Consider the following 25,159-nt stretch of genomic DNA (forward strand, 5'->3'; position numbering starts at 1 on the left):
CCTCCTGTGGGTACCAGGTGAGAGCCAGAAGTGGTGTGGTATGACCCTCTCCCATGCGGTTGTTGGGAGAGAAAACAATTAGACTGAGGCTTGCTTAGAACTAGGAACAAACCTGCTGCTAGGGCCACAGGGGAGGGAAAGGCTCTGCGAGTAGGAATGGGAGCAAGCAGGTGGGAAGAGCAGAGGTGGAGGTGCACAGTGATGGGGAGGACAAGTTGGGTTGGCCTCAGATCCCACTCCAGCAGCTTCCCAGAGGAAAGGAAGGGCTGGAAAAGAGTAAGGAGGTTGGAGGAGCAGCAGACAGACAAACCTCAAGACTATAACAAAGGTGATCCTCCCCATCTCCTCAGTAACGCCGTGTTTCTGTAAAAACAGTTGGAGAAGCACAGGGCAGGCCCACAGCCAAGGCTGCGGGCTGGGCACCGTCCAGGCACACAGCGGCACGGCTATAGTGATTCCAACCCAGCAAAGGGGAAGGAGACAAAACAGCACCTATGGAGGGTGTTGAAAGGAACAGCAGATAGTCAGAATGACAAAAAGCAAATCAATGACCAGGTAGAAAGAGGTGAAGAGTTGGATTCAGGAGTGCCAGTGTCTCTGGAGTGCCAAAACCAGCCAAGGACAAACCCATCCTTGAAGGAGCGGTGACAGAGCTGGGGGGAAGAGAAAACAACGTACACAACAGCAGCAACCAGCACGTACAAGCCAAAAGTACTCAACTGGGTACAAAGAGGGGGAAAAGACAGCAGCCTGAAGTGAACCTGAACTCTGAAGATGCTCAGGAAAGAGATTTGTCTGCCCAGGAAGCTGGTCCCAAGGCTTCTGACCGCAGGACCCTCCACCCCACGCGATGTTTGCTTTGTGGATGCCTTGGATGTGCCATGCGTAGGGCAGAGGGACATGCAGCAGCAGGCAGGTGTGAGTTGCCCTTTGCAGGGCTGGGCTTAGTGAACCCTACAGGTAAGTCTGGCAAAGGGGACAGGAGCCTCCATGTTGACCAAGAGCCCCAGATGTCTAATGGAGACTGAGAAAACACCACACCGAGGGCCACGAATGACCAAGCTCAACAGCACCTCTGCAGAGAAACCCCATTCCTAAAATTAATTCATCTACTAAGACTTAAAACCAAGACATAGCTTAATTTATTTTTTTTTAAACTAGTATTTTCTACTATACATTAGTGCTTCGGTCCACCACAGTCACTGCAGAGCTATTGCACGGACACACACACAAACTCTATATACAGAATATACACTGTACAGGCAGGGCTGCCACTAAGGAGTATTGTACAGAATCTGTTACTACAGGGAGGTATGGCCGTGTCCCCTCGCTTGGCCACTTCCAGGCTGGAGATGGTGGGAAACTGAGCAGCCTCTGCTGATCCTGCACTGTCTGTGCCTGGCTCTGGAGGAAAAAAGGGTTCAGCCACCTCCAAGACTCACTGACATCTCCCCAGCCCCGAGGCAGTGCAGCAACAGGCAGAGTGAAACAGCACAGCTTCCACCCAGAGCACTGGGTACTGCCCACAGCGTGGTGCAGGTCTCGGCTGAAATGCTGAACTCTCCTAGCATGTGCAAAGGTCCAGGGCTTCTTACAGAAAAAAAGTGCATCAGGCTGCCAGGGCCAGCCTAAAACCCATTCTTTAGGCAAACATTCAGGCCCTGGCCAGACTGGCAGATGGTGAAGTGCAGTTACAGTAGCAACAATCAACCCCGGGGTTACAGTAAATCCATTTCCAAGGCAGCTGGCAGAAAGACTGCTCTCAGGCATCGGGCAACTGCCTCCAAAGCCAGTAGCAGAGCCTCAAGTCTTTCTCACAGTCAGTTCAGGAGCACATGCAAGTCTCTGTCTTTCCCAAGAGGTGAATGGGAGCAGAATGACCAAGCTGGAAGCTGGGTAAGAACCAGTTGTGGTGAGAGCTGGAGCGACTGCTCCTCACTAGCCTCAGCACAGGGCCAGCATGCAGCTCCCACAGCAGAGCCCGTGCACGGGCCACTCTCTGAGCCCCCACTTGGCAAGGCTGACAGGTTGCAAAAATCAGATTCTCCAAAATGTTATCGGCAAGCAGGCTGACCACATTAAATATGTCATTGCCCAAGGCAGAGCTCCAGCTCCCTTGTACGTTATTAGAGCACACAAACTTGATTTTTCAATCAGAATAAATAACATTTGGAGGCCAGCTCCTCTCTGTGGAGCTCCAGTAGCTACTGCCATTCAGCCAGCACCCTGCTGTGAACTCTGGAGAGCTCTGTTCCTTGCAGATGCACCAGCCCCTTCTTCTCCATCTCTGCCTAGGAGGAAAAAACAACAGCATTCCACATCCAACAATTCATCCTCCCACTCCCATCACAGCTGAAGCTCTTGCCGGCATGAGTCAGGCTGCTGAACGGGCAGGGACAATTTTTTCATATAATTTTTATGTGGGGGACTAGCATCTCCCTCATCAGAAACAGTCCTGAAAACAACTACCACTGACAGGACTGGTCCTGCCTCTTCCAGGCAGGATGATGGCGGTGAAATTTTGAGAGCCCAAGCGCTAAAGGTGGATGTGTATATATGTGCAATGTTTTGCACAGCCTATCACATGCTGCTGGAAGCCTGGCTGGCACTTTCTGACCTACTAACAGCCACACAGGGCAATTTCTCATTTACTCCTGCTCCTCAAAGCAGGACTAGACAGAGTAGTGCATGCTGTTCCCCGTTTCTGCTACAGTTCTGACCCACATGCTCACGTCCTCAAAATCGTACACAGCTGTGAGCAAGGTCCAGATCAGGTCATGCTGGCTGCATCAGGGAAGAAGTTTCCTTTCCAAATGCAACTGCAGGTGCCCACAGCTTGGAGCAGGGTGGGAGGGCCCTTCCTTCTCCAACAGTCTCTTCACTGTGCTCAGTGGTGGTGCAGCACGGTCTGAAGATCCTCCGGCAAGGAGCCGATGATGGTGTCAATATACAGGCCCACCCGCTGCAGAGTTTCCTCCTTCACAGGGAGGTGCTGGCACCTGGCTCTTACCTACAGGGAGAGAGAGAAATTTTAAAATAGCTTCACAGTTTTTCCTTCCACTTTGCCTTTGGCTGAGCAAACGTCACGTTGTCTCTTCAGTGCAGTGCATGAGACAACAGGCAGGACACTGTCACCTGAGCCCCAGGGAAATGAAAAGAGTCAGAACTTTTATTTTCTACACAAACACTAAAGTTTCATGACTGCCCCATTTGCCAATATTAATCAGGGACTGAGAACAGTTTTCTAAGCAACAAGTGTGATCCATGTCCCTGGTCTCTCCCTGCTACAGAGATACAGACAGAAAGGAATGAGTGCAAGATGAAGGGAGGAAAACTTACCAGCTTCTCACGAAGTTTCAGCACCAGGTCTACAATCTCCACCTCAGACTTGTCCTTCATCCAGGCCACAATGTTCTAAAGAGAGAAAATAAGTTTTCTTCAGGGACATTTCTTCTTTACAGAAGCTTTGATCAAAGCGATACCCCTAAGTAAAGCCTGAAATAAAAGTGAGGAGGAGGTTTCTCATGCTCTTTCACAACTCTTCTTGCAGAACTTAAGCCTGAATGAGCAAGACTGAGCTCTCCCCACTTTTCTGACCATGACAGCATCAAGCTCTTGCCTGCAAAGGAAGAATCAAGGAAAGATGCAGCAATACACAGGCAGTGCAGGACTCCCCTCCTTCAGTCAGTGCCATGAATCTTGTGCTGCCCTCAGAATTTAAATCTATTTGCCAGAGTTAGCCCCACTGAAAAAGGAGACAGCTTTGGCATTCCCCACACCATGCTCCAGGACCTGCACTGCTGAACAGTGAGACAAGCGCTGCAGCTGAAGGAGCTGCTCAATTTAAGAAGTTGTACCAGTAGTCACTACTAAAAATCCTACCTATTTTCATTAGGCATTAAGGAAGCCAGCAACAGATGACGCTTCCAGTCCGGCACCGTTGGCTTGGGAAGGGCCTTATGAATGAAAAATAGTTGACAGAAGCAGCCAGAGCAGGACCTGCACTGGCTAACAAAGTAGGGGAGCAGAGTTCCTCATGTTCTTGTTCCCCACATTTGCTGTTATTCCCGTACACTGACAGACATGAGGCAGAACTATGATTCCCACGGGCACAAAGCGCTGCCCCCCATCCATCAGTGTGGAATCCAGATGCATCAATAAGGGTCCAAGGCAGCAGTGCCCTCATCTCCCAGGTTTCACACCTGTCAAGGTATCACCTGGCATCGGTTTTAATACCTGCAGCTGGAACATACCGCTTCGCAGATTGCCTCTAAATGAAGGGCCTCCAGCTTCTGGGTCATTTCCTTGTGCCTCTGACGGTACCAGCCATCAAAGTTGGGAGACTTGAAGAAACGCCTGCAGAAAGAGAGGTGATGTTGAGGAGGGGACAGAGGGGGATCCAGAGAAGCATGCTGGCTCCCTCTGCACAGAGTCCCCTTCCTACTGCAGCAGACACAGATGTGAGAGGAAAAGACGTTCTGATTCAGTATGATGAGGGATGGACCATGAGCTAATATGCTCTTTTCGTTTCTTGTCTACTCCAGAGGCTTCTGTTCTGTCAGGCATTAACAGGATACAGCTGAGCAGCTTTAGCAGATTGTCACCAAAGACAGGGGCGATCCTGCCAGGCTCTCACCTTCCTTCACATCAAATCACGCCTCAGCCAATGCAAGAAGTGCCATGCTCTGCCCTTCGGCACCCTTATTTTGGACCACTTTTTCTTTGGAGTTATGCTAACTAGGATGGTTCAACATGGGAAAAAAATTCACATTCCTCTGCAGTATCTTGCTTAATTCCCTCTCCTTTCCTGATATTTAAAGCTTTCAATCATTTGTTAGCATGGAACTAAGTCCCATCTAATTGGTGATTTACATTTCTCCTACGTAAACAAGGTATCATTTAGGCTACATCAAAGGATGTATAATTTACACCTCTCTAATGCAGTACAGTAATAAACTTTTTTACTGAGCTACGCAGGAAAATGAACAGGGGGCAGCACAATACCTGTTTTTATCTCAGAGTGTAAGAATTTTAGATCCAATTCAAAACAGGATTGAAAAGCCACTAACTGGAAGGGTTGTGTCAGCAGAGAAAAAAAAAAGATGAGAAAGCTTAAGATGCCACATAGAGCTGAGTAACAGCCACTTTAGCAGCACATTCTCTGCAATTCTTTCATTAACAGCGGAATACCTCAGATGCTGCATTTCAGCATTTTCTTCTATTAAGAGTGGCCCACTTAGTATCTCTTCAGGCTACTTCCTCAGGCTACCTGCAGAGAGCACTTCCAGAAGAACTCAGCTGATGTTTGTATAGTTTCTTTTTGCAGCTTCAAGGACTCTTGCTGATGCACTCTCCACAGCACAGTGGAGTCCTAAACCCAGCCAAGATCTCAAGATGCCACTGTGATACAGACAGATTTAATTTTTAATTCAGGGTTTGACTTAGGAACACAAGAAATAGTATAGGCACAAAACCTCACACAGTTGAGAACCCCGGAATGTGTAAATGTCTGCATGTACATCAGTTGCCTGCAAACCACAACCAATTTATTGAAACAGTTTGTTCTTTGTTACAATTTTTCAAAATATTAGATAACCAAAATTAAATCTGTCTACCACATCATAAGGAGTGGAACTGCTTGTTTTCTGCTGAATCTATTAAAGCACAAAATGGTACAAACTTTATCACAGCAACAAAACATACTAATAATCCATGATTAATGATTCTGCTCTCTTTCTGGCATTTTTTCCCTTTTCCATATTCATATATCTCCCATTTTCCTTCCCACTGGGTATCAAAATTCTGGATTTTTCCTACTCATATTGTGGTAAGTGTTCTCCACCCCATTTATAACTAACTATCCTTTATGAAAACTATGGACAAACTCTCCTGCATGCTCTCTTAAATTCTACCCTGAAGAAACGACACCCTTTTGTGTTCTAACAGCATTGCCATCACGCAGTAAAAATGCAATGGCTGTTGTCCTGAATGCTGTACAAATACATACAACCACTACTGGACGAAGACCAACAAGTCTTTATACCCCATCTGCCCAGGACCAGTGACTTCAAAAAGAAAGATTCCCTGGAGGACAGTGACATAGCTGATGTCAGAGATGAGTCTCCTTCCTCTCCAGCAGAGAGGATTTAGTTTAAATTCCTGAAGGTGGAGAGTTGACAGCTTCTAAACCTGACTGTATCTACTTAAGAGACTACATAAAACACAGGATTTATTCTGCCCTGCATTTGCTCCTCCTGACCATTATTAGTTTATCAGTTCTTCATAGGCATGAGTTTTTCAGGTGACCAGTCTTTGCCCTGAAATTCCCTTTTTGCTCCCAATTCTAATTCAGGATTCGATGTTCATTGTAACTTGCACCAGCTGTTAAAGAGATAAAGCAAGTAACTACCAAAACCTTACCTGTAGAGGCCTAACCAGTCACCCTTAAGGACACAGGTAAGCTGGGGACCAGCATGCTCGAGGGTCTTCATGAAATCTTCCTGACAGAAAGGACGAATTTGTGGAGGATTCTGCACAACAGAGAAACCATATTACATGGCACCCAAAAGAAACTGGGGGGAAATGAGGTCTGTTTTTTACAATGGAAGAGGCTGCACAAGGCAGACTTTGTAACTATGAGAACAAAAAATGCACAGACATCTTAACCAGCCTTGCTAGTAAAATTCAAATTAGATTCACAATAGTTGAGCTTACTGCAAAACAGGAAGCATCTGTCTCAATGTTTGTTTCAACTTTTTTTTTTTAAAAAAAAAGGAGTAATAGCCTTCTCCCTTCAATGAGAGAAGTTCACACAGAGTATCAGAGTATGTGATCAGCATATGGCATAACTATTCCCAATCCCCGCAGTCAAAGGAAAGCAGAAGCAACTGGAAAATTGAACATACCTTCCATGGAGTAATGGCTCTCTGCAGAGGCATCAGACTTGCAATATAATGCTCCTAAAAAGAAATAAAAACAAAACAAAAAAAATAATCAAAAAAATTACAACAATCAAGGAGCCTCTTGTGTGGTCACTAAATCTGACAGTCTGCTCCAATGCATCATAGGCCCAATCAACAGCCTCATACTCTGGTTTTTTTCTTCACAGTTGCATGTTACATGAGCCTAAGTGTTCCAGCTTGTTTCCCACCAGGGGCTAGGTCACAAAACTCTGCTGCAAGAATCCCAAGCATGCCATACGAGAAAAGGTCAGGCGGGAAGAAGTTGGCAGGAGGGACTAGAATCTGAGAAGATGCTCTGTCTTCCCACATACTACCTCCTGAGATGACGTAGAAAAGAAAGTGGAAGAGCCAAACTGGGGCAATGGGACAGGCAACAAAGAAGTACTACCAGCTTTCTACTGGGACTAGGCAGGGAAGGCCCTGAAAGGAAGCATTTGCTAAAATCTGCCTTAAGGTGGTGATCACCACATGGACAGGCCTCTTAAGCTCCACAGTAAAGCTTCCCAAAGCCAAAAGGGAGGGCTTCACACTGGCAACGGGTTTGATTCCAGCATTAGATGGGAAGAGGAATATGTTGGGCTCCCATCCCTTCCCTATATATTTGCTTTGACTAGCTGTTGAAAAGAGTGAATAGTTGGCATTACAGTCAAGTAACAGAGTACACCTACTACGTTGCAGGAAACAATTTTCTGTCTTTACATACAGTGTGCTGCATGTGCAACCTGCAGAATTTTATCCTAATTACTGAAATTTGTGTTCGAGAGCCATTTATTTCCTTTCCATGGAGTAAAACATTCTAGAGCGCCACACCCTGAATCTATTACAGATGCCTGGGTACAGGTGAATAAAAGAGGGCAAGGGCAGACTTGTCACTTGGGCATCCCCAGTTCACCTCCCCTCCCCTTTACACCACCCTGACAAGTCTCTGCTCAACTCACCAGGGGAATAATGAAGCTCTGAGTGAGCTCCAGGAGGTGACGCCTCAAAAGCGCACTCTGGACTTCAGACGGGCGTTTCCGCTGAATCCCCTGCAAGCACAAGCAGTGCATTCACAAAGGTGCTGTTCTCTTATCATGCAGATAGATGCAGAATTTGCAAATGCTGCAGCTATCAGCAACCAGCCCAGTACAGTCTGGGAAGCTGTACTGCCCAAAATACATATTCCACTCTCTAGTTAAATTTATCACTCACATTTCACTACATAGAATCCGGTTTTTCAGAGTTTGGTGGGTTTTTTAAATAACAACTGTTCTCACTTAGGTTATCATTAGCACCAGCATTTAATCCATAATATCAAGTGAAAAATTTAAAATTGGCATCATAAACATGTCCAACTATACTTGACTAAATCATTACACGCTGTAAAAAGACTGCTCCTTTTGGAGAGCTTTGTCTGTTTAAACCAAGCTGTCAGAACAGTTTTCCCGTAATGACATACAGGATGTAGGATAGAGTGGAAAGTGCTTACCTTTAGTAATCTTTTTATCAGGGTTTTGTCTTTGTGAAGGAACGTTTTATAAGAAGTATAGATTCCTAGATTGAGAAAGAACAAAACCAGGAAAAAAACAGAACCGAGAAACAAATTTTTGCCCAGACATCTACAGGAGGCACTATTATATAGTGCAGGGATAGCAGAACTGAAATTCCTAGCACAAACCCTGGCAGCTGTGTGTGTGTAATTACAAATATTATTTAAAAAATATTACAAAAATTATGAAATTGCTAATGCAGCCAGTACTCACAGCACGATTAAAGGACACTGAATTCCCTCAAGGACTTTCTTATGCTAAGCTTATGGTGATATAACTTAATGGAGTCAGCTTATGGCCAGGCCTGAGATGAACAGTTAAGTGGCAGATAGCTGTATCTAGGTAAGCAAGTTCTTTTGACATCCATCACGTCTAAAAAGCAGGTACGGTACATAAAATAAACCCAGCAAAATCAGAAGCTGTTCTCCCAAGACTAAAATAATTTGTTCAATTAATTTGTATTGGCTTTTTCAATTGCAAAACAAAGATGTATAGTTTTTCTGTATTAGATGGGGGATGCCACTACTGTGTAGCAGATCAAATGTAAGATGATAACACAAAAATGTCAATTTGTTGAGATGCAAAGAATAATGTATGCAATGTTTGCATGCCTGCAGAACTCCCATGTGGAAGGGTAAACAAAAGGAAATTATGTCTGACAAAAGGACTTACCTGGTTTTGTGTCTAGAGTTTTTAGTTTAGCTAGCTTCTTCACCTTAACTTGCTTGGGCAGGTCTCCTATAAAAAGACATGAAGTGACTAGTTCAGGCTCTGAATCTACCCTCACAGCCACAGGACGCACATGAGAGACTTCACACTCAAGAACATCCAGTACTACACTTGCACATCTGAAATCATATCCTCCCTTACCTCCACCCTCACATAAGCCTTCTCATCTGCTAACTTTTCAGCTAAAATTTTGGAATAGGAGTGTGTTAAGGAGGCACTGCAATAAAATTAACTCCTCAACCTAGAGACTTTCCTGGCTTTATAGATAATAATCAGAGTCTCTTTCTCCACCTCTCTCTTCTCTCTGCAATGTTCTCTTTCCTGCCCAGGAAGGACTTCTTTTCTTAATGCTTCAGAAAAACACAGCAAGTTATCCTCTCAACGATTTGTCTTCACCACTGTTTGCACTCATACTGCACACCAACTCAGTTTGAGTCTAGACTTCCCTTTGGTTTCTCAGCTCTCACAGGAATGAAGATGCATAGAATGACAGCTAGCACTGCAACTGACTGTCAGCTCACTACTAGCCTCTAACACGGTCTACCAGCCCAACAGGACTTTGATTCCACCCTTACCTGACATTCTGAGCTCCCCAACTCGAAGAATGTGTGGCCAGTGCTGGAGAGTTTTGATAAAGAAAGGGTTTGTGACTCCCACAACAATGTTTGGCCTAGAAAGAGGGGGAAAAAAGCAGAACAATGCTAACCTCGGGGTTTCCTTCACACAGGCAGTGGCAAGTGGATAGCAAGGGTCTACTGGCTACTTACGGAGCTTGTGTCCTGGTCGTATACTCTTTAAATTCACTGTCATGGATAGTAAAATAGGGGCGGTAGTCACAACAGTACCTCAGAGGAGCAAGGCAACTGTAACAATAGATAGAATAGCTGCCATATAAACTGCACAAAGGAGGAATGTGTGTTTACATCAGGTTTATATCCCAAAGCAGTGGTTTCGTCCTGCCAGCGGTGACACTTTGGAGGAGCTCCAGGCTTTTTTTTTTCCTAAAGCAGAGTTCAAAGCCAAAGAGACAAAGTTCCTCAGGGATATGAGCCATCAAGTCTCCCAACACGGGAGATTCACTTTTACTCTTCTCTACCATTGGTGGAATATGAGCATGACTCTTTTGCTATGCTATTTGTCTTACATGCTTTCATAGGCAAACTAAATCTAACACCACTGATTTGGCAGAAGAGGGGATCTGAAAGAGAAAAGCTGCCAGAATTCATTACTACAGTTACCTGTATCTCAGAATTTGCAGGCATTACCTGGTAAGTGCCAGAACCATTTCTGAAGAAACTGTAGGGGATGGTGCCATTACAACAATTGGCTCTCCTAGTAACATCAGCTCCCACAACATCTGGATATGAATTAGCACTGGCTGGAAACACCTGTTAGTGAAAGGAAGAATGATACGCTGAGGTTAGAAACGCAGTTCAGAAAAGATCAGGCACAGTTATTGCATACAAGCCTACCCAGATGCATTTCCATCTGGGAATTTGAAATCTAGGATTGATTTTTAGAATTCCACAACAGAATGCCACATGTCTTTGCACATGCTCTTGCTCATCCATTTTATACATGTTTAAAGGAAATGCTTTAAACAATGTAAAGCAACCTGCTGATCATATTGCTTAGGTGAAAAGGCATACTGAGAGCAAAGTAAAACGCACATGGATTACAGCAGATGTATGTCTATTAGAATAGCACCTATAATGCTGAAAAGTTTGCTTCAGACACACAATGCGTATGCTTCAGAGCTTAAGCTGATCACCAGCTAAGGTCAAGAAAAGAAACCCTCTTCTAACCAGGATACAGCAGGTTGTGTTAAGGGCAGCGCACACAGGTTTAAACACTGCACAAGCTTTGCAAGTCCAGCATTCTAAATGACAATGCAAAGCAGTGATTTTTGATTCTTCATTATCCCTATGATTTATAAGATACTCTGAGCAGGGAGAGGGGAAAGCAGATGGAGGGGCGAGGGTTGCAAGGATGGTGACTCTCACCTGAAAAGATCCAGTTCGTGAATACTGGGGAGAACCAGTGGGGCTGGTAACAGATTCTAAATGAGGGGAAAAAAACGAAACAAACCCAAACCTGTTAGTAAATGAAAGCATCCTGACTGAAACGCCATCTAAACTGACCACATCAATCACAAAGTAGCTCCCTCTACAATATGCACAAAAGAAGAGAACAAAGTTAATGCTTAGAGGTATGAGCCACAAACAGATCTGGATTGAGCATTCAAGGTCCAGATAAATTTCCTTTCCTATAAGATAATCAAGAACCTCTTCTTTTCAAGATGTGAAAGACTTCCCATGTCTGCTCCTTTATTTTCCAGAGTCTCCTCTGGCAGAATACAGAACTTAAGATAGAGATAGAGACAATAAGGTTTAGTAACATGGATACCAAAAGTTGTGAAAGATAACAACATTATTCAAAGGAGAGAAAAAGGGAAAAGATGAAATGAACAAGAATCAAAACCCAAGCTAAATCAAAGCAGTAAAGATGCTCGGACAGCAAATGCTGCAAAACAACACAGAAGACCAAGGCAGCGTCTCGTAGAGACCTACCTATGCATGAATTCCCAGGAAAGGCATGGTGAACAAAAACTGTGAGAACAATGCACATACATAACTCGAAGCACACAAATTCTGTGCAGAGAGCTCTGTTTTGAAAGACACAGGCATGAGAGCATGCAGTTTGAACCAGATGGGTATCTGAAACCACGTTAATACCGGGCCAAAGTGGTTTCAAACAGGATTAAGGCTGAAAGAGTTTCAGTTCTTCTCCACCCTCCTTCCTTAGTCTAGATTCTGCTCATCACTGGCTTGTGTCATGCCACACTTCATCTCACCTCTTGATTGAACTGCTTCACTGGGCTTGATCCTGGCTTATCCACCCTTGACGGGATTCGCACCTAGATTACAATTAAGAACAGACATATTATCCAGGGAGATGGAATCAGCATGCACACACACTTTGCTTTCTTCCTTGACAACCATCCACATGAGAAAGTTTTCTTAATTACCAATTCTAATTGCACAGAGGTTAGGACTAAAGGGAAAGAACCTAGAGTAAAGAGCAATTTTAACACCTAGAAGAAATGGGAATACGTTTCCCTTCCCAGTTTGCTTCAGCCTGCTGCTGAGCACAGATCACCAGTGACAAGTACCTGAATGACAACTCCCATCACTGGAAGATTCAGAGTTTGTCCTGGCACAGGAGGTGGCCACTGATCAATCTCATTGCACACTGCAGGGACACAGGTAAAGGAAAAAGTTTAATCTGAAGGTCAATACAGGTAATTCAGCTGGTCCTATGAGTTCTGTCAATGTAATTATCACTCATTCATAGCTCATGTGCCCCCTGGCTAGTTACAAACAAACACTGTTTGTAACTGCACTGTTCCCAGTGCAGGCCCAGCAGCACTATACTGTTGATAAATCATGATTAACTTGAACAGTGCCATAAAGACCTAGACAGAGATGTAGCATTAGCAGGTTTTTTCCTCTCTCAGGGAATACATTGCATGCAAAACTGACAGCATCATCTATTAAGGTTGTCAGACATTTCCCATTAATGCATCCTTTACAGCTGTTTATAATTTTGACAAGCCAACCACTTGGATGAAAGTTTTTCCCTGTTGGAATTTGTTCCAGAATGAACTAATCTGGAACATTTAAACTGTCTTTCAGGAACCTCCTGATAAAACCTCTTAAAAGATTTCAGTATGCAAACCCTCCCTCCTATATCTGACTGCTTACCTGCCTCCAGGCACGGCTCCAGCTTGTCAAAGTATTCTGGAGCGATGAGTTGCAGCAGTGACTGGAACAAGTTCACATATGGAAGGCATGACACCAGCACCAAAGACTGAAAAAAGGCACATTTAGGAGTCAGAGTCCCCCTGACATGATAATTTCTAGCACAGCATATGCTTATATTGCTTACTTGAGCGTACACTTAAAAACCAACACCAAAAACATGAAAGAGCTCAAAAGCAGCACTTTTACCGATGGAATTCTTGCTAGCTACCTAGTCGTAAAGCCTTCAGGCTTTGGGAGACCCTAGGTATCCACACAGGCAAGGGTTTTTTTGTTTAATGAATAAGCACAGCTGGCAGCTTCTACCAGGGAGCCACGGCAATTAAGAGGGATGAGATTGCGACCTAGCAAAAGATCAACTGGAGGAAAAATAACAATAATTGCTGGTAGGTTCAAAGCTAACAAAACAGCTGTTTCACACAGCGAAGTGCAAAGAAGCAGATCGCTGAAATTGAAATTAGGTAGATAAGCAAAATAAAGGAATTCTGGGGAAGAACCAAGTAACTTGAAATAATGCTGATTTGTTTCCAGCAATGCTTTTTGTTGTTGTTTTGGCTTCTTTCTAATGCTTCTTTGTGAAATATATCACTATTTTTTACAAATTTTCCAATTCAGTCCTGATATCTGATACCTGAAGGACAGGTTTTCAAAGGTCATTTGTTTGAGAAGATGGCATTTTGATCTTTTGATGTGAAAAAAACACTACTGAAAGAGTAATTCCATGGATCTATGGAGAAAAATGGATCTTAAGGTCAAAGTAAAATATTTTCCTTCTCTAGAAGATGACTGAAATTCCACTCTTTCAGGCAGTGATCATAACTATCTGTCTGAATAATACAAAGCACTCTGCATATTTATGCTGAAATAAACATGCAGTTTATATTATTTTTTGCAGTGTCTGTGTCAAAGGAATTCAGGGTAAGAGACAAGGTTGGTGAGGTACCAGCAGTGTCGCTGCTGCTAGTTAGAAGCAATCAGCTCAGCAGGAAATCCATTCCCAGATGGCTACTAGGAAGAAGAAAAATTAAAGCAATAATGAGAGTAGGGTTAAGCTATAACTAGCACAGACTGCAATAACAAAGTATATCCTCTCACTATCTGTGACACTAGAGTAGGTACTGAAGCAAATGTTCGAGTACTTCCAGATCTCATGATTCAGACAGCAGGTCACTGCTCATGTGATTAACGCACCATGGCAACCCATTCCAGGTTTGTTTGGAATTACACTTTCCACATATTCCTGTTCCCCACGACCTTTGCTGTTTCCTGCAGAAACACTGTGGGTGTCACGTAGGAAGTGTGCTATTTTACAGCTATGGATAGGTGCCTTTTTACAGCTATGTACCAGTTGAGAGTAGCAAGCTATCTGGTTTCAGTACTCACCTTCTGAAAATAACCTCTCTTCATCGAGCTGTCCTTGACTTGCCTGAAGTATACATAACCAAAGTAATGAGCTGACTCCCGCTGCAACAGAGACCAACAATGCTGTTATTTAGAAACTGATTACTGCTATCACCAAACTCCCTCAGCCACTGACCAAACAACATACCTCACTCCTGCTATGATACAATTACAGCATACCCTGCTATTTACCAAAGTTATCCATGCTCAGCTATCTGGAAGAGTTTACCAAATGGGTAGAGAGGAGATACAAACAACTAAATTCACAAAAAATTACAGCCTCCACGTAGCACCTTTCATCAGCCCCTTTCTGCAGCACCTTTAGGGCCATCATTTAAAGGGTTAATCAAGGAGGTTTCCATTAACACAACCAGCTAAGCCAACCCACTGAGCTCATCCTGGCACCCCTTGCTGCTGCTGATGCGCTCTGACTGTCAGTTTTCTTTGCCAACTGAAGGATAACGTATTGTTGAGGAAGGAATACATCATCTTCTGAGAGGAGGAAATGTACCCTACTATACCCGCTGCACTCCGCTTTAGTCAGGCATTTAAAGCAGTACCAGTCAAACTTTGCTCAGGATGAAGCACACAGCTTCCTTCGTAGCACCCATGAAAACAAACAGATTTAATACAAATCCCCAGCAATCATTTCAAACATGCTATGCCTTCTAAGTTCCCATAGACATCAAGGAGGAAGGACAGTCATCAGTGCCAAACGCAAAGACCATACTTAATATCATTTTTTGAAGTCGCGTAGTTTAAGGCATTTTTCTTTTCCCAAATATTATACTATCCTGGGCTGCACCAAAAGAAGTGCAGCCAGCAGGCTGAGGAGGGGATTCTCCTTCTCTACTCCACTCTCATGAGACCCCACCTGCAGTACTGTGTCCAGCTCCGGGGCCTCCAAACGTAAGAAGGACATGGAGCTGTTGGAGCAAGTCCAGAGGAGGCCACAGAGACTGATCAGAGGGCTGGAGCACCTCTCCTAGGCAGACAGGCTGGTAGAGCTGGGGCTGTTCAGCCTGGAGGAAAGAAGGCTCCAGGGAGACCTTAGAGCGGCCTTCCGGTACCTAAAAAGGCCAACAGGAAAGCTGCAGAGGGACTTTTTACAAGGGCCTGTAGTGATAGGACAAGGGGGAATGGTTTTAAGCTAAAAGAGGGTAGATTTATATTAGATCTAAGGAAGAAACTCTTTTACTGTGAGTGTGGTGAGACGCTGGCACAGGCTGCCCAGAGAAGCTGTGGCTGCTCCATCCCTGGAAGTGTTCAAGGCCAGGCTGGACGGGGCTTGAAGCAAACTGGTCTAGTGGAAGGTGTCCCTGTCCATGGCAGGGGGGTGGAACTACATGGTCTTTAAGGTCACTTCCAAACCATTCTATGATTCTGTGGTTAATTTTCCACAACAGAATCCAGCACTTTGGCAGTTTTGCTTCCTTTACTTCTTCAAAGCTAGGTGAATCTGTGAGGCAGTGCCCGATTGCTACAAAGCAGTAAAGATATATGCAAGCTGGAAAAATCTCTAGATCAGAACTCAGGAAAAGAAATCCTCCTACTCCCTCTCAGACCAGCAACCCATTTCTGGATTGCATATCACAAAAAGATTGCAGAAGTGTTAAAAAGGCACATGCACAGGAAGCATCATCTCAAAGGAGAAAGCAGAAGAGGACAAGTTGATCTGACGGCCATCTGCTCCATTAAAAGAGGCAACAGTGCTGAGCACATCCTTTCTCTGCATGAAATGGACAGTTCACTGACAGAAAAAACACAACTAATGGACACTCCTGGTATTAGTGCTTGGGTAAGGTTAAACCAGCCCGCACATAGCAAACCAAACTGTGGATTTGTGGCATGCCAATTACTGTGGCTGGTTTTATATACGTAAATCCTGCAACAAATGAAAAGAACTGCCATCACTCAACAAAAAGAGGTAAACGGTTAATTTACCACTGACAAGGATATTCTTATCTTGCCTCATGGAAACGTGCACAGGTAGCTGTGCACTCTGTTGGATCTCACCTATGTGCCATCATTTGTCTTTTTGCTGTAGCTAGACATGACCACTGCTTTAATCTGGGTATGCCCTGATTCAGTTCTATCTCTCAGAGTAGCTCGGATTCTCAGCAAAGCCCTCTATGAGTGTTAACATGGAAGTAAGTCCCTGTGCTAAAAGCTTTCTCCTTTTCTGACTATTCCCACAGCCAGAGAAAATGAGTATTTAATACACAGAAAACAACTCAAAAGTATATTTGGCTTTTAACCCATTAACACTACTCTTTGCTTAGCAGGTGTAAGTAGTGCACTGAAATGCAACTGACCTGCAGTGTTAAGGGTGCTTCTCTATTGTACTCGCCATCATCCTCGTAATGAGTGGTCCTCTGTCCCCCAGACTGACGAAGGCGGAAGCTAAATTGAGTATCTCCCAGACCACCTGAGATAAAGATCACAAATGCTCAGGAAGAAGTTTCAGTACAGGGAAAGCTGGAAATTGCTTAAATCTGCAACGCTGACATAAACAGGGATGCTGACTTACAAGGAACTCCAAAACTGAGAATGCAGAGTAACAGCATAAACCCACAAAAGTCAGTACAAGACAGGAGGAACACGCAAGAACTGATACCATTAAGCTAAACCTTGCCAGGGTTGCTGGGAAACTTACAGACATTGGCCAGTACTATCAATCCTGAGTAGCTGCAGCCACCACTTCTTATCCACTCTACTGAAAAACCTGCAAATGGCCTTAATCCAAGACCATACAAACACAGATTTAAACGACAACCCCCTGCACAACAGTTCTAGCAACTATACTCCTCACCCTGCCCAAGCATACTTTGTATAGCAGAAAAAAGAAACAGCACGAAGTCCTCAGTTTTCATCATTTGTTTAGGATGGGCAGGAGTAGGGCTGAGTATGTACAAAGAGGTCAGTTGTAAGGAAAGTTAAACACGCTAAGCTCACTGAACAAAACCCAAGGCTAAACCAAGTAAGGTGCTACTTACTGGTGAGAGGACATACTCCCTTCCCACTGCACGCAGGTGCCATGCTCCAAAGAAGAGTAAAGATTGTGTGGGTGGGTGGGTGGGGTGGGGGTGTTATGAAGATATTACTATTAGTAAATAACTTACTTCAATAAAAGGGACATTTAGCCTGAGTATTCACTAAGCTCTGAAAAACTAGTGAAAGTATATCCTTAAAAACATTTAAACCTGAACTGGACAAAGCTGCAGGAAACTAATAGTCAGGAATTTTCTTAAAGAAACAGGTAGCAGGATGAATTAACATGCTTATTTCTTACTGCCACCTTTCTGATTTATAAATACAAACTTTGGGAATACTTCTTCTGTGAAAGCATCCTCTGCCCATATATTTCTCTTCCCTGAGCACTTCACTCACAAACGCAGAAATGCTGACAGTCAACAACTGCAAATCTCAGGGAACTCATCCTTCATGACTATTTTTTATATTTTATTGGCACAAGGGAACCATGAGTGTGCAAGCTTACCAAGAAATTGTCCGGTCACCCACTAGATCACAGATTCTAGATGGAGAGAGCAATCAAAATGACAAGAAGCCTCTCTGTTCAGAGCTAAGGGCTGGGTGCTCCTTGATGTCACCATTCTAGAAGATACAGCCCATCAGTCTCTGCTGCATTAGAGGTGATGACTCACTCTTTCCATCATGCACCCGTTCCTTTCATAACAGCAGCAAACCATCCTGCAGGCTGCATGCAAGGCCAACAGATGCTACCTACCTGAGTAGGAGTCTGGAAACGACAAGTAGCAGATACTAGTTTTCTGTAACAAACAAAAACACGCAATAAGAAAACCTCCATCACTGCTACTCAATATCTTTAAAACCAGAGGGAAAAAATATAAAATAGTTATTACCTCTTTCTCCGTTAGCCTAAAGTCATACGGATACACCAACTGCAAAAGAGGCAAGAGCCAGTACGTCAACCACTCTGTTCCCCCATCTTCTACATAGATCTATAAACATTGCTTCCATACAGTTAAGTGCCTTATTTTTCCTGAAGTAGCATGTCCTACAAGAAGGTAAATCCACCCATTTACAAACTGACTCCCAACAGGCCACTGCACTGAGCCTGTCACAGAATCTATTTATTCTAGCAGATTGCGAGACAGTCCAAATGACTTATGTTTTACTTAGATTTTAACTTGAGAGTTGACAGCTCGGGAAACAAACAGCCCCACCACCCTGCTGCTAACTTCTCCGTACACATTCCTGATGTGCAAACATCTGTTTTCTCTAAAGCAGGCAGGAGAGGACTATTCCAATGCTGCTTGAAATTACGTTAACATATACTTAACTCTCCAAGCTCCAAGTCTGGAAACCATTAATACTCAATTTTGCACCTAAATACAAGTTTTAAAATTGTCCAGAATAATGTCCTATAGAGAAAGTTTTGAACTTTGTTGTGTATTACTAGTTGTCATTTGGAAGAGGGTCACTTTTTATCTTCATTTTTTAAATCTTGCTAAAAAAAACCCCTTACAGTTCACTAAACCCACTAAATATTCCGAAGGAGTGAGGAAGGCTGGCATCTTGAGCTGCTGGGAGGTAGAAACAGACTTCACAGCAATGAAATGAGAAGGCAAGACAGTAAAGACAGACTAAGAATGGCTTTAAAAATGAAGTTATGCACAGATGGGGTGAGGTCTGGAAAGAACCACTGAAGAATGGCACAGAGAGTGTTAACAGTCGTGGCTGGGGAAACAACCTTTGCAGTAGCATTCTGCCAAGATACAGGCAGGGGAAGATCACCATCCTCAAGGGCAGAGGAAAGGAGGCAGTAATAACCAAGAGTGGACAATGGTTCTAGCCGTACGAAGAGATTAGAAAACAATATATCCTACGTACAGTAAACAATAGGAAGTCTGGTGTTAGACACAGACTTGGGTGTATATCCTAGCCTCCACAGTGAAAACGGTTACTTAACACCCCTGAGTGCCTGGTTGGCTAGAGATGCTGTTCACAGTAACCAAAAAGAACATGGGCAGCAGGAGTTTGTGGGGATTCAGAGCTGTGTTTTAGCCTCCCTGATTTGAGATCTGTTGTCAGAAAGACAAGCCAAGGCTTATTGTGTACAGAAAAAGGTGGGTCTGGCATAGGCTGGAAGATTCATGCTTTGTCAGCATACCAGTGACAGCTGAATTGCCTTACACCCAATTTATCATCAAGCATTTCAGATAAGGGAGATCGACAAGAATTTTAAAGCATCTAGTTAAAGACTCTAGCTTTGCAGCTGAACTATGTAAATGCTGATAACACTGTTTCTGCATTTACTGTAACCCAATAAAAGAGAACTCAAGACTTCTCAGGTCAGGGCTGAGGGCAGCACTGCAAGCAAGGTCCACTACAGAAACAATCGCACTGAGAAGTGAGAAATGACACAACTATGGCAAGAATGAGTTTCACATGTCACTGGGCAAAGGACAGAAACCAAAGTACTTACAAATCTGCAGAGGTAACCTATACAGCGTTTACAGCACTTACTGATCGGGAAATGCAGAAATTGCTGGTGGCTTTAAATAAGCAGAGGAGAAAGAAACTAGCACTGAATGAATTGAAAAATGGAGATCTGCTCGTCAGACTTCTGCAGCTCCCAGGCAGTAACTCTGCTTCAGGTCAGTGTGCGAGTCATCTGGTACTCAAATCAGGAGCTCTCTTCAGTGCTCAACTCTTCTTACAAGTCTATAAAAAGCAAGGGTGGCACCATGCCAGAGTGCTGGAAGTTCACTGAGCTCGCTCGCTTCGCTCTAACAATTCCCCACTGATTCCTTGGCAAGGTCATCTAATCAACTTCAGAGAGTGAGCCAAATTAACAATTAAAAATTACACTGATTAGCCTTTGGTTAAAGTGTCTCTGAAAGATGAAAGCTACAAAAATACAGGAGCAAAATTATCACATGCAAGCTACAGCGACGAGGCAGCACATGAAGGCACAACTAGAGAATGAAGGCTTTTTAGACACTGAAGCATGAAGGGATGCATTACAACTACACCACAGGAGAAGAAACACTTCTCTGCTTGCTGTATTTTTGCATTAGGTGACTGAATAAATTATTGTGGTTATGACTAATTTAATGATCATACAAACATTTATTTTGTTAATTCCCATGTAACAATGGACAGACCAGGAACAGAGACCTAGACATCTGATGCTGAATCATCAAGAAGCTCAGGAATCTCACATCATCGTGCTTTCTGCAATAGCATCGCAGCAAGCTCAGATCTGATGATCTAAACTTAAGTTCAAGAGTCAAGACAGACTTCTAATTCTCCTGCTGCCTTTTCTGGGGGGGGTCATTCTGCAAGCAAATCAGACCAGAAATGGATCCTGATGGCTCCTAGCTCCTTTGTGGGTCCAAGTTTAAGATACACTAAGCATATGTTTCACTTGGAGATGTGTGCTCAGCATTTGGGGGGCAGGCGGGGGTGAACCATACTCAGATGCTTCTCACTGAGCGTAGAAGCGCTGATGGACCCAAAAATTCAGACATTATGTTTCTGAAAAATAGGCCTTATCTTCTATGTCTTTGCCTCCCTTTCAGCATAACATGTTGTCTGACGTATTTCTATGTGTGGGGTGGGGGGAAATCTCCAAATGTTTACAAGATTAAAAACACACTCTGAAATAGTACGAATCCTAGCCACAAGAACTTTTCAAAAGCAAAAAGACAGCAAACAAAAAGAACTTTTTATTTATAAAAGTCTCTGTATATCTCAGAAGTAGTCCAAAAGGGCTCAAATTATGTCATAGCTTATGATGTAATGCTCTCTCCCATCAATAGTGGATTAACAAGCATGGAGGCGACACATGTTGTTGAAAACAGATCCTTGCACTAAAGCTTTGCTGTTGATACCAGCAAGGGTGCCAAGTGCTCTGCTGCTGTCATAGCAACACAGAGAACATCCCAGAAAATGACTTCTGGTGACTCTGAAGTAACCCAGCTTCACAAAGTGCCCGTGATTGGGAAAGCTTGGGGAGGGAGGAGCCACTGCCATTGTGAAAAGGGATATTTCAGAACCACAGGGATGAATTTTCAGCGTTTCTATGACAGCAGCACCAGAGAAGTCAGAGCCCTTGCAGGGTTGGATGGCAAGCAGCTGGTGGGGAGGGCTGCTCCGGTGGGACACAGACTGCTAGCCAGAGAGGATCCTCTCAGAAACGTGTCTTCCTCTCTCCCTGGTGTTTCTGCCATCTGTAGTTGACTATTTGAAGACATGTAAATTGGTGAATGAGGCAGAAACAGTAATTATACCTAACTTCTACATTAACCTGTGTTTTCCTTTGTAACACCTTTTCTACTGTGTATTTAAACAGCTGCAGAGTGGGACTCACTGAATTTCAGGCCAATGATATATCTACACCGCGAGATGACTTCACAGAACAGAAGTCATACAATATTCAGAAACCCAAGCAGACCTTGAACAAGCTCTTGGCTGTGAAGTTGTATCCACAGAGCCTACCCCACTCCAGGGTAATTTTACCTTTCTACTCAGTGTTATTGAAGCACAGACAGACAACACGCACTAATCAGGCTTCAACAATGCAGCTTCCAAGTAGATTTGGGCAGCAAGGGAAGAAAAGAGATGTTTACTCTGGAAAGAATCCTATACTCAGGAAGAAGTAATCTTCAGGAAAGAATGACAAGGTCTCAGTACAGAAACCGTGACTGAGACAGGCCCGCTTCTAAAGTGGAACTGCAGGGGACACCCTAAGGTTGGACTACGCTTGGTATGTCTGCATCTTCACACACTGATTTACAGAGATCATGTAGAAGTATGGTGCAACCTCCAGAACGGGAGGTTACTCCTCCTCCTAACTCACTTTGCTGTGAGCATGTGAGGTAGCACAAGTTATTTTAAGTATTTGTAGCCTGTCACTCTGTATAATCCTCTGGTTTGTGAACAGCCTCTGTGATTAAATCACTCTTTAGAGGGATATACATTCATCCACAAAACCACAGAGCACTCTGTCAAGATCTAATCTCAGTCAGCTACACTGATCTGGTAATGTCTACAGCAAACTTCCCGTACAAACTCAGCCAGGACTGAAGTCCCACAGGGCTGGGTGCCATAGACGCATTTTTTCAACCCAGAAACTTGCAGTCAAGAGCCCGAATCATAAAACTCCCTCTTCTCAGCTGCAGACATCTGCCTGCTTGGAGACAAGCCGCAGGATCTTGACCCAATCTAAAAAAACTAAGGCAACAGATGGAAATAGGAAATAAGCAGGAAGATGATGACACCATTTGACTACTGACAATAGTGACATTTACACTTTTTCAACATTTAAAAATAATTTTACCTGGAATCCCCCCATAAGACGCTAACAGCTTAGGCTTTTTAATTTTCCAACCCCACCCAGAACGGAACATGGGATGTTTATTACACAGCTTCTCCTCTGCCTGGCTTTCTTCCTGGGCATCTCACCCAACGCAGACCCAATTCCTTGCCCAAACCCTTTACTCGGAGATAGAAATCCACAACGCACAACCAAAGGAAAAGTGAAGGTGGGGTTGCGTCATTGCTCAGGCCAGATGCTGAGATGTTCCCAGCCTTCTCGGTCATTTATGCCAAATGAGAAACATTTCCCCATCAATACTTCTGCAGGCAAAGGAGGAAAACAGAGGAAAGGAAGAAAAAGAAGAAAAATACCTCTCCAGGGATTAACAAACCATATTACTGCATACCTCAATCACAAAGTCGCCTCCTTATAATGCTAGGCAGGTAATAAAACCAGTAAGAGAGCATCTTTGTAGCTATATTTTAAAACACACCTATGAAGAATTAAATTGTAAATGCTAATTATTATCCCAGTATTCATACCCTTTTGGGGTATATCAGGTCTGGTTTTGCAGGAAAGACTATAGAGCATGTGAAACTTAGGTCTACAGCAGCTTGATTTTATTTATTTTCAGGCTTCATGAAAAGAAACATAGTCGAGCATTTAAGAAAACAAAGGAGCAATTGGCTAACTTGATCTCTACTGCTTTACATTCCTTTCAGAAGCTTCAGCATGACTTTAAAAATTTAGTCCGGATCCTCTGAAAAACAGTGTTAACCTCCTTATACAAAGGCAAAGTGAGGAGTACTTCCCACAATCACACAACAAATATCAAGAAATTTGAGACAATGCCTTAGGTTCAGAATAATACAGACCTACCCCTCCTCCTTATGTAGCATTTTCTTAGAACACCAACCAGCTCTTGCCTTCAGCCACCTTACAAGCCTTAGGCTCTAACTCCCTTCAAATCCTCTTTCAGAGGCAATAAGGGAATAAGGAAAAACTGTTCCAGCCTCTTCACTCCCAATTCATCCTCTCTGGCCCCTCAATGACCCCCACAGGTATATCAGACCTCCTGGGAAACCTCTGACACCACAGGTCCTCAGGGTGACAGAGCCGCCTCAGCACCCCACTCCACTGCACCCCCTCCTCGCCCCATTGCTCCCCCTCTCGCCACCCATCTCCTAACTCCTTTCCTATCACTGTCCTACGATGTCCACCTCAACCCCCCCTCAGCGCCTGCTGACCCCACACCCCAGACCTGTATTTCTGAGCGAGGTTCACCCCTACCCCCCGCTCCCTAACACCAGCCCTTTCACGGGCTGACTTTCTACAGCCCTTCCCCCACCGCCCCCTCCCCCTCGGCAGTCCTGCACCCCTCTGCTCACCTCAGCCCCCCCTCCCCAGCCCCCCGGCCCCTGCACACAGACAGCAGCACCTTGGGCTGCCCTGGCTCCTCCCGGCCTTGCACAGCCAGGTGCTGCCCGGCCCCCCGAGCCCCCTGCCCACTCCACACACCGCCTCCCCCCGCCACCACAGCCTTATCCCGGGAGACAGCCCGGCAGCCCCCCCCCCCCCCGCCCCGTTCTGCCCTGCTTCCCCAGGCACAGGGCCCTTCCGCTCCGCCCCGCCCGCCCCCAGCCGCCATTGCCCCCAGCCCCTCACACCCACACCTTCGCCCAGACGCCGCCTGCCCCACACAGCCCCCCTCACCCCCGCCAGCCCAGCCCCGCCCCCTCCCCTCCCCTCCCCTCCCCCACCCGCTGCCTGCCGCCCCTTCCCCGCAGCTCCCGGCCCTGCCCGGGCCCAGGCCCGCCCCACACACCCCGGCCCTGCCTGCGCTCAGGCCCCCCGGCCCTGGCCGCACCTCCATGGCCTGGCCCAGCTCCAGGTCGAAGGTGACCACGCAGACACAGTCGAGCCAGGCGGAGAAGCGGGCCCAGGGCAGCGGGGAGGCGGCGGCGGGCCGGCGGGGCCGGGGCTCGGCCCGGCACAGCGCGTCCATGGCAGCGCCCGCTCCGCCCGGCCCCGGCCCGCCCCGCCGCGGCCCCGCCCCGCCGCGCCGCGCCCCCCGGCGGCCCGGAGGTACCGCACCCGCCGCCCCCACCATCGAGACGGCTCCGGGCGCGCAGAGCGGCCCGCGGTGGGGTGTCATGGCGGGCTCGGCCGTGGCCAGGGGGGGGCGGGTGGTCTGCGGCCTGCGGTGCGTGGCGGCCGTCGGCACACGAACGGGAGGGGACGTTGCCGCCGCTCAACCCACGTCACCCTGCCCCGCTCCTGCGCCTCCCGGGGGCTGCCGATCCCCAGAGCTTCGCCCCCCCGCCCCCAGCCCCTCGCTGGCCGTGGGCTGCAGCTCGGCCGGCCCGGGCCTCCCCGGCGGGGCTCCCCGCCCTGCTCCGCCGGGGCAGC

General features: G+C 45.5%; 1 protein-coding gene across 5 annotated transcripts; it reads right to left on the reverse strand.

The window, feature by feature from the left end:
• Window positions 1-1,126: 1,126 nt before the first annotated feature.
• DENND6B (DENN domain containing 6B) lies at window positions 1,127-24,793 on the reverse strand. 5 transcript variants are annotated; one of them, XR_008732367.1, is made up of 21 exons: window positions 24,618-24,793; window positions 18,327-18,365; window positions 18,191-18,233; window positions 16,758-16,870; window positions 14,425-14,505; window positions 12,985-13,090; window positions 12,393-12,472; window positions 12,075-12,137; window positions 11,224-11,279; window positions 10,486-10,608; window positions 9,988-10,083; window positions 9,796-9,890; window positions 9,164-9,229; window positions 8,431-8,495; window positions 7,901-7,990; window positions 6,906-6,959; window positions 6,421-6,530; window positions 4,254-4,356; window positions 3,883-3,956; window positions 3,340-3,414; window positions 2,872-3,010 (listed from the first exon to the last, which is right to left on the reverse strand). XR_008732367.1 is itself a non-coding variant. In XM_055711196.1 (20 exons), exons 1-20 carry the CDS (start codon window positions 24,753-24,755, stop codon window positions 2,888-2,890), a joined length of 1,719 nt encoding a protein of 572 aa, XP_055567171.1. In that variant the 5' UTR covers window positions 24,756-24,793; the 3' UTR covers window positions 1,127-2,887. The 5 variants fall into 5 exon arrangements, 2 of the variants coding, with proteins under 2 accessions (XP_055567171.1, XP_055567172.1); XM_055711196.1 differs by lacking the exon at window positions 3,883-3,956 and having other exon boundaries at window positions 1,127-3,010; XR_008732368.1 differs by lacking the exon at window positions 3,883-3,956 and having other exon boundaries at window positions 4,237-4,356.
• Window positions 24,794-25,159: the final 366 nt, after the last annotated feature.

This window comes from Falco cherrug, chromosome 5 (assembly GCF_023634085.1).
Source record: "Falco cherrug isolate bFalChe1 chromosome 5, bFalChe1.pri, whole genome shotgun sequence".
In the NCBI taxonomy this organism is placed as follows: Eukaryota; Metazoa; Chordata; class Aves; order Falconiformes; family Falconidae; genus Falco; species Falco cherrug.

What these genes read in the sequence shown, in the direction of transcription:
- DENND6B (XM_055711196.1), bottom strand. Translation starts at nt 24,755, where the DNA reads ATGGACGCGCTGTGCCGGGCCGAGCCCCGGCCCCGCCGGCCCGCCGCC. An exon ending in TGGGGAGCTCAGAATGTCAG is followed by an intron (nt 9,230 to 9,795) that starts GTAAGGGTGGAA and finishes GTCTTTTTATAG; the next exon opens with GAGACCTGCCCAAGCAAGTT. An exon ending in GAGCCATTACTCCATGGAAG is followed by an intron (nt 6,531 to 6,905) that starts GTATGTTCAATT and finishes TCTGTTGTGCAG; the next exon opens with AATCCTCCACAAATTCGTCC.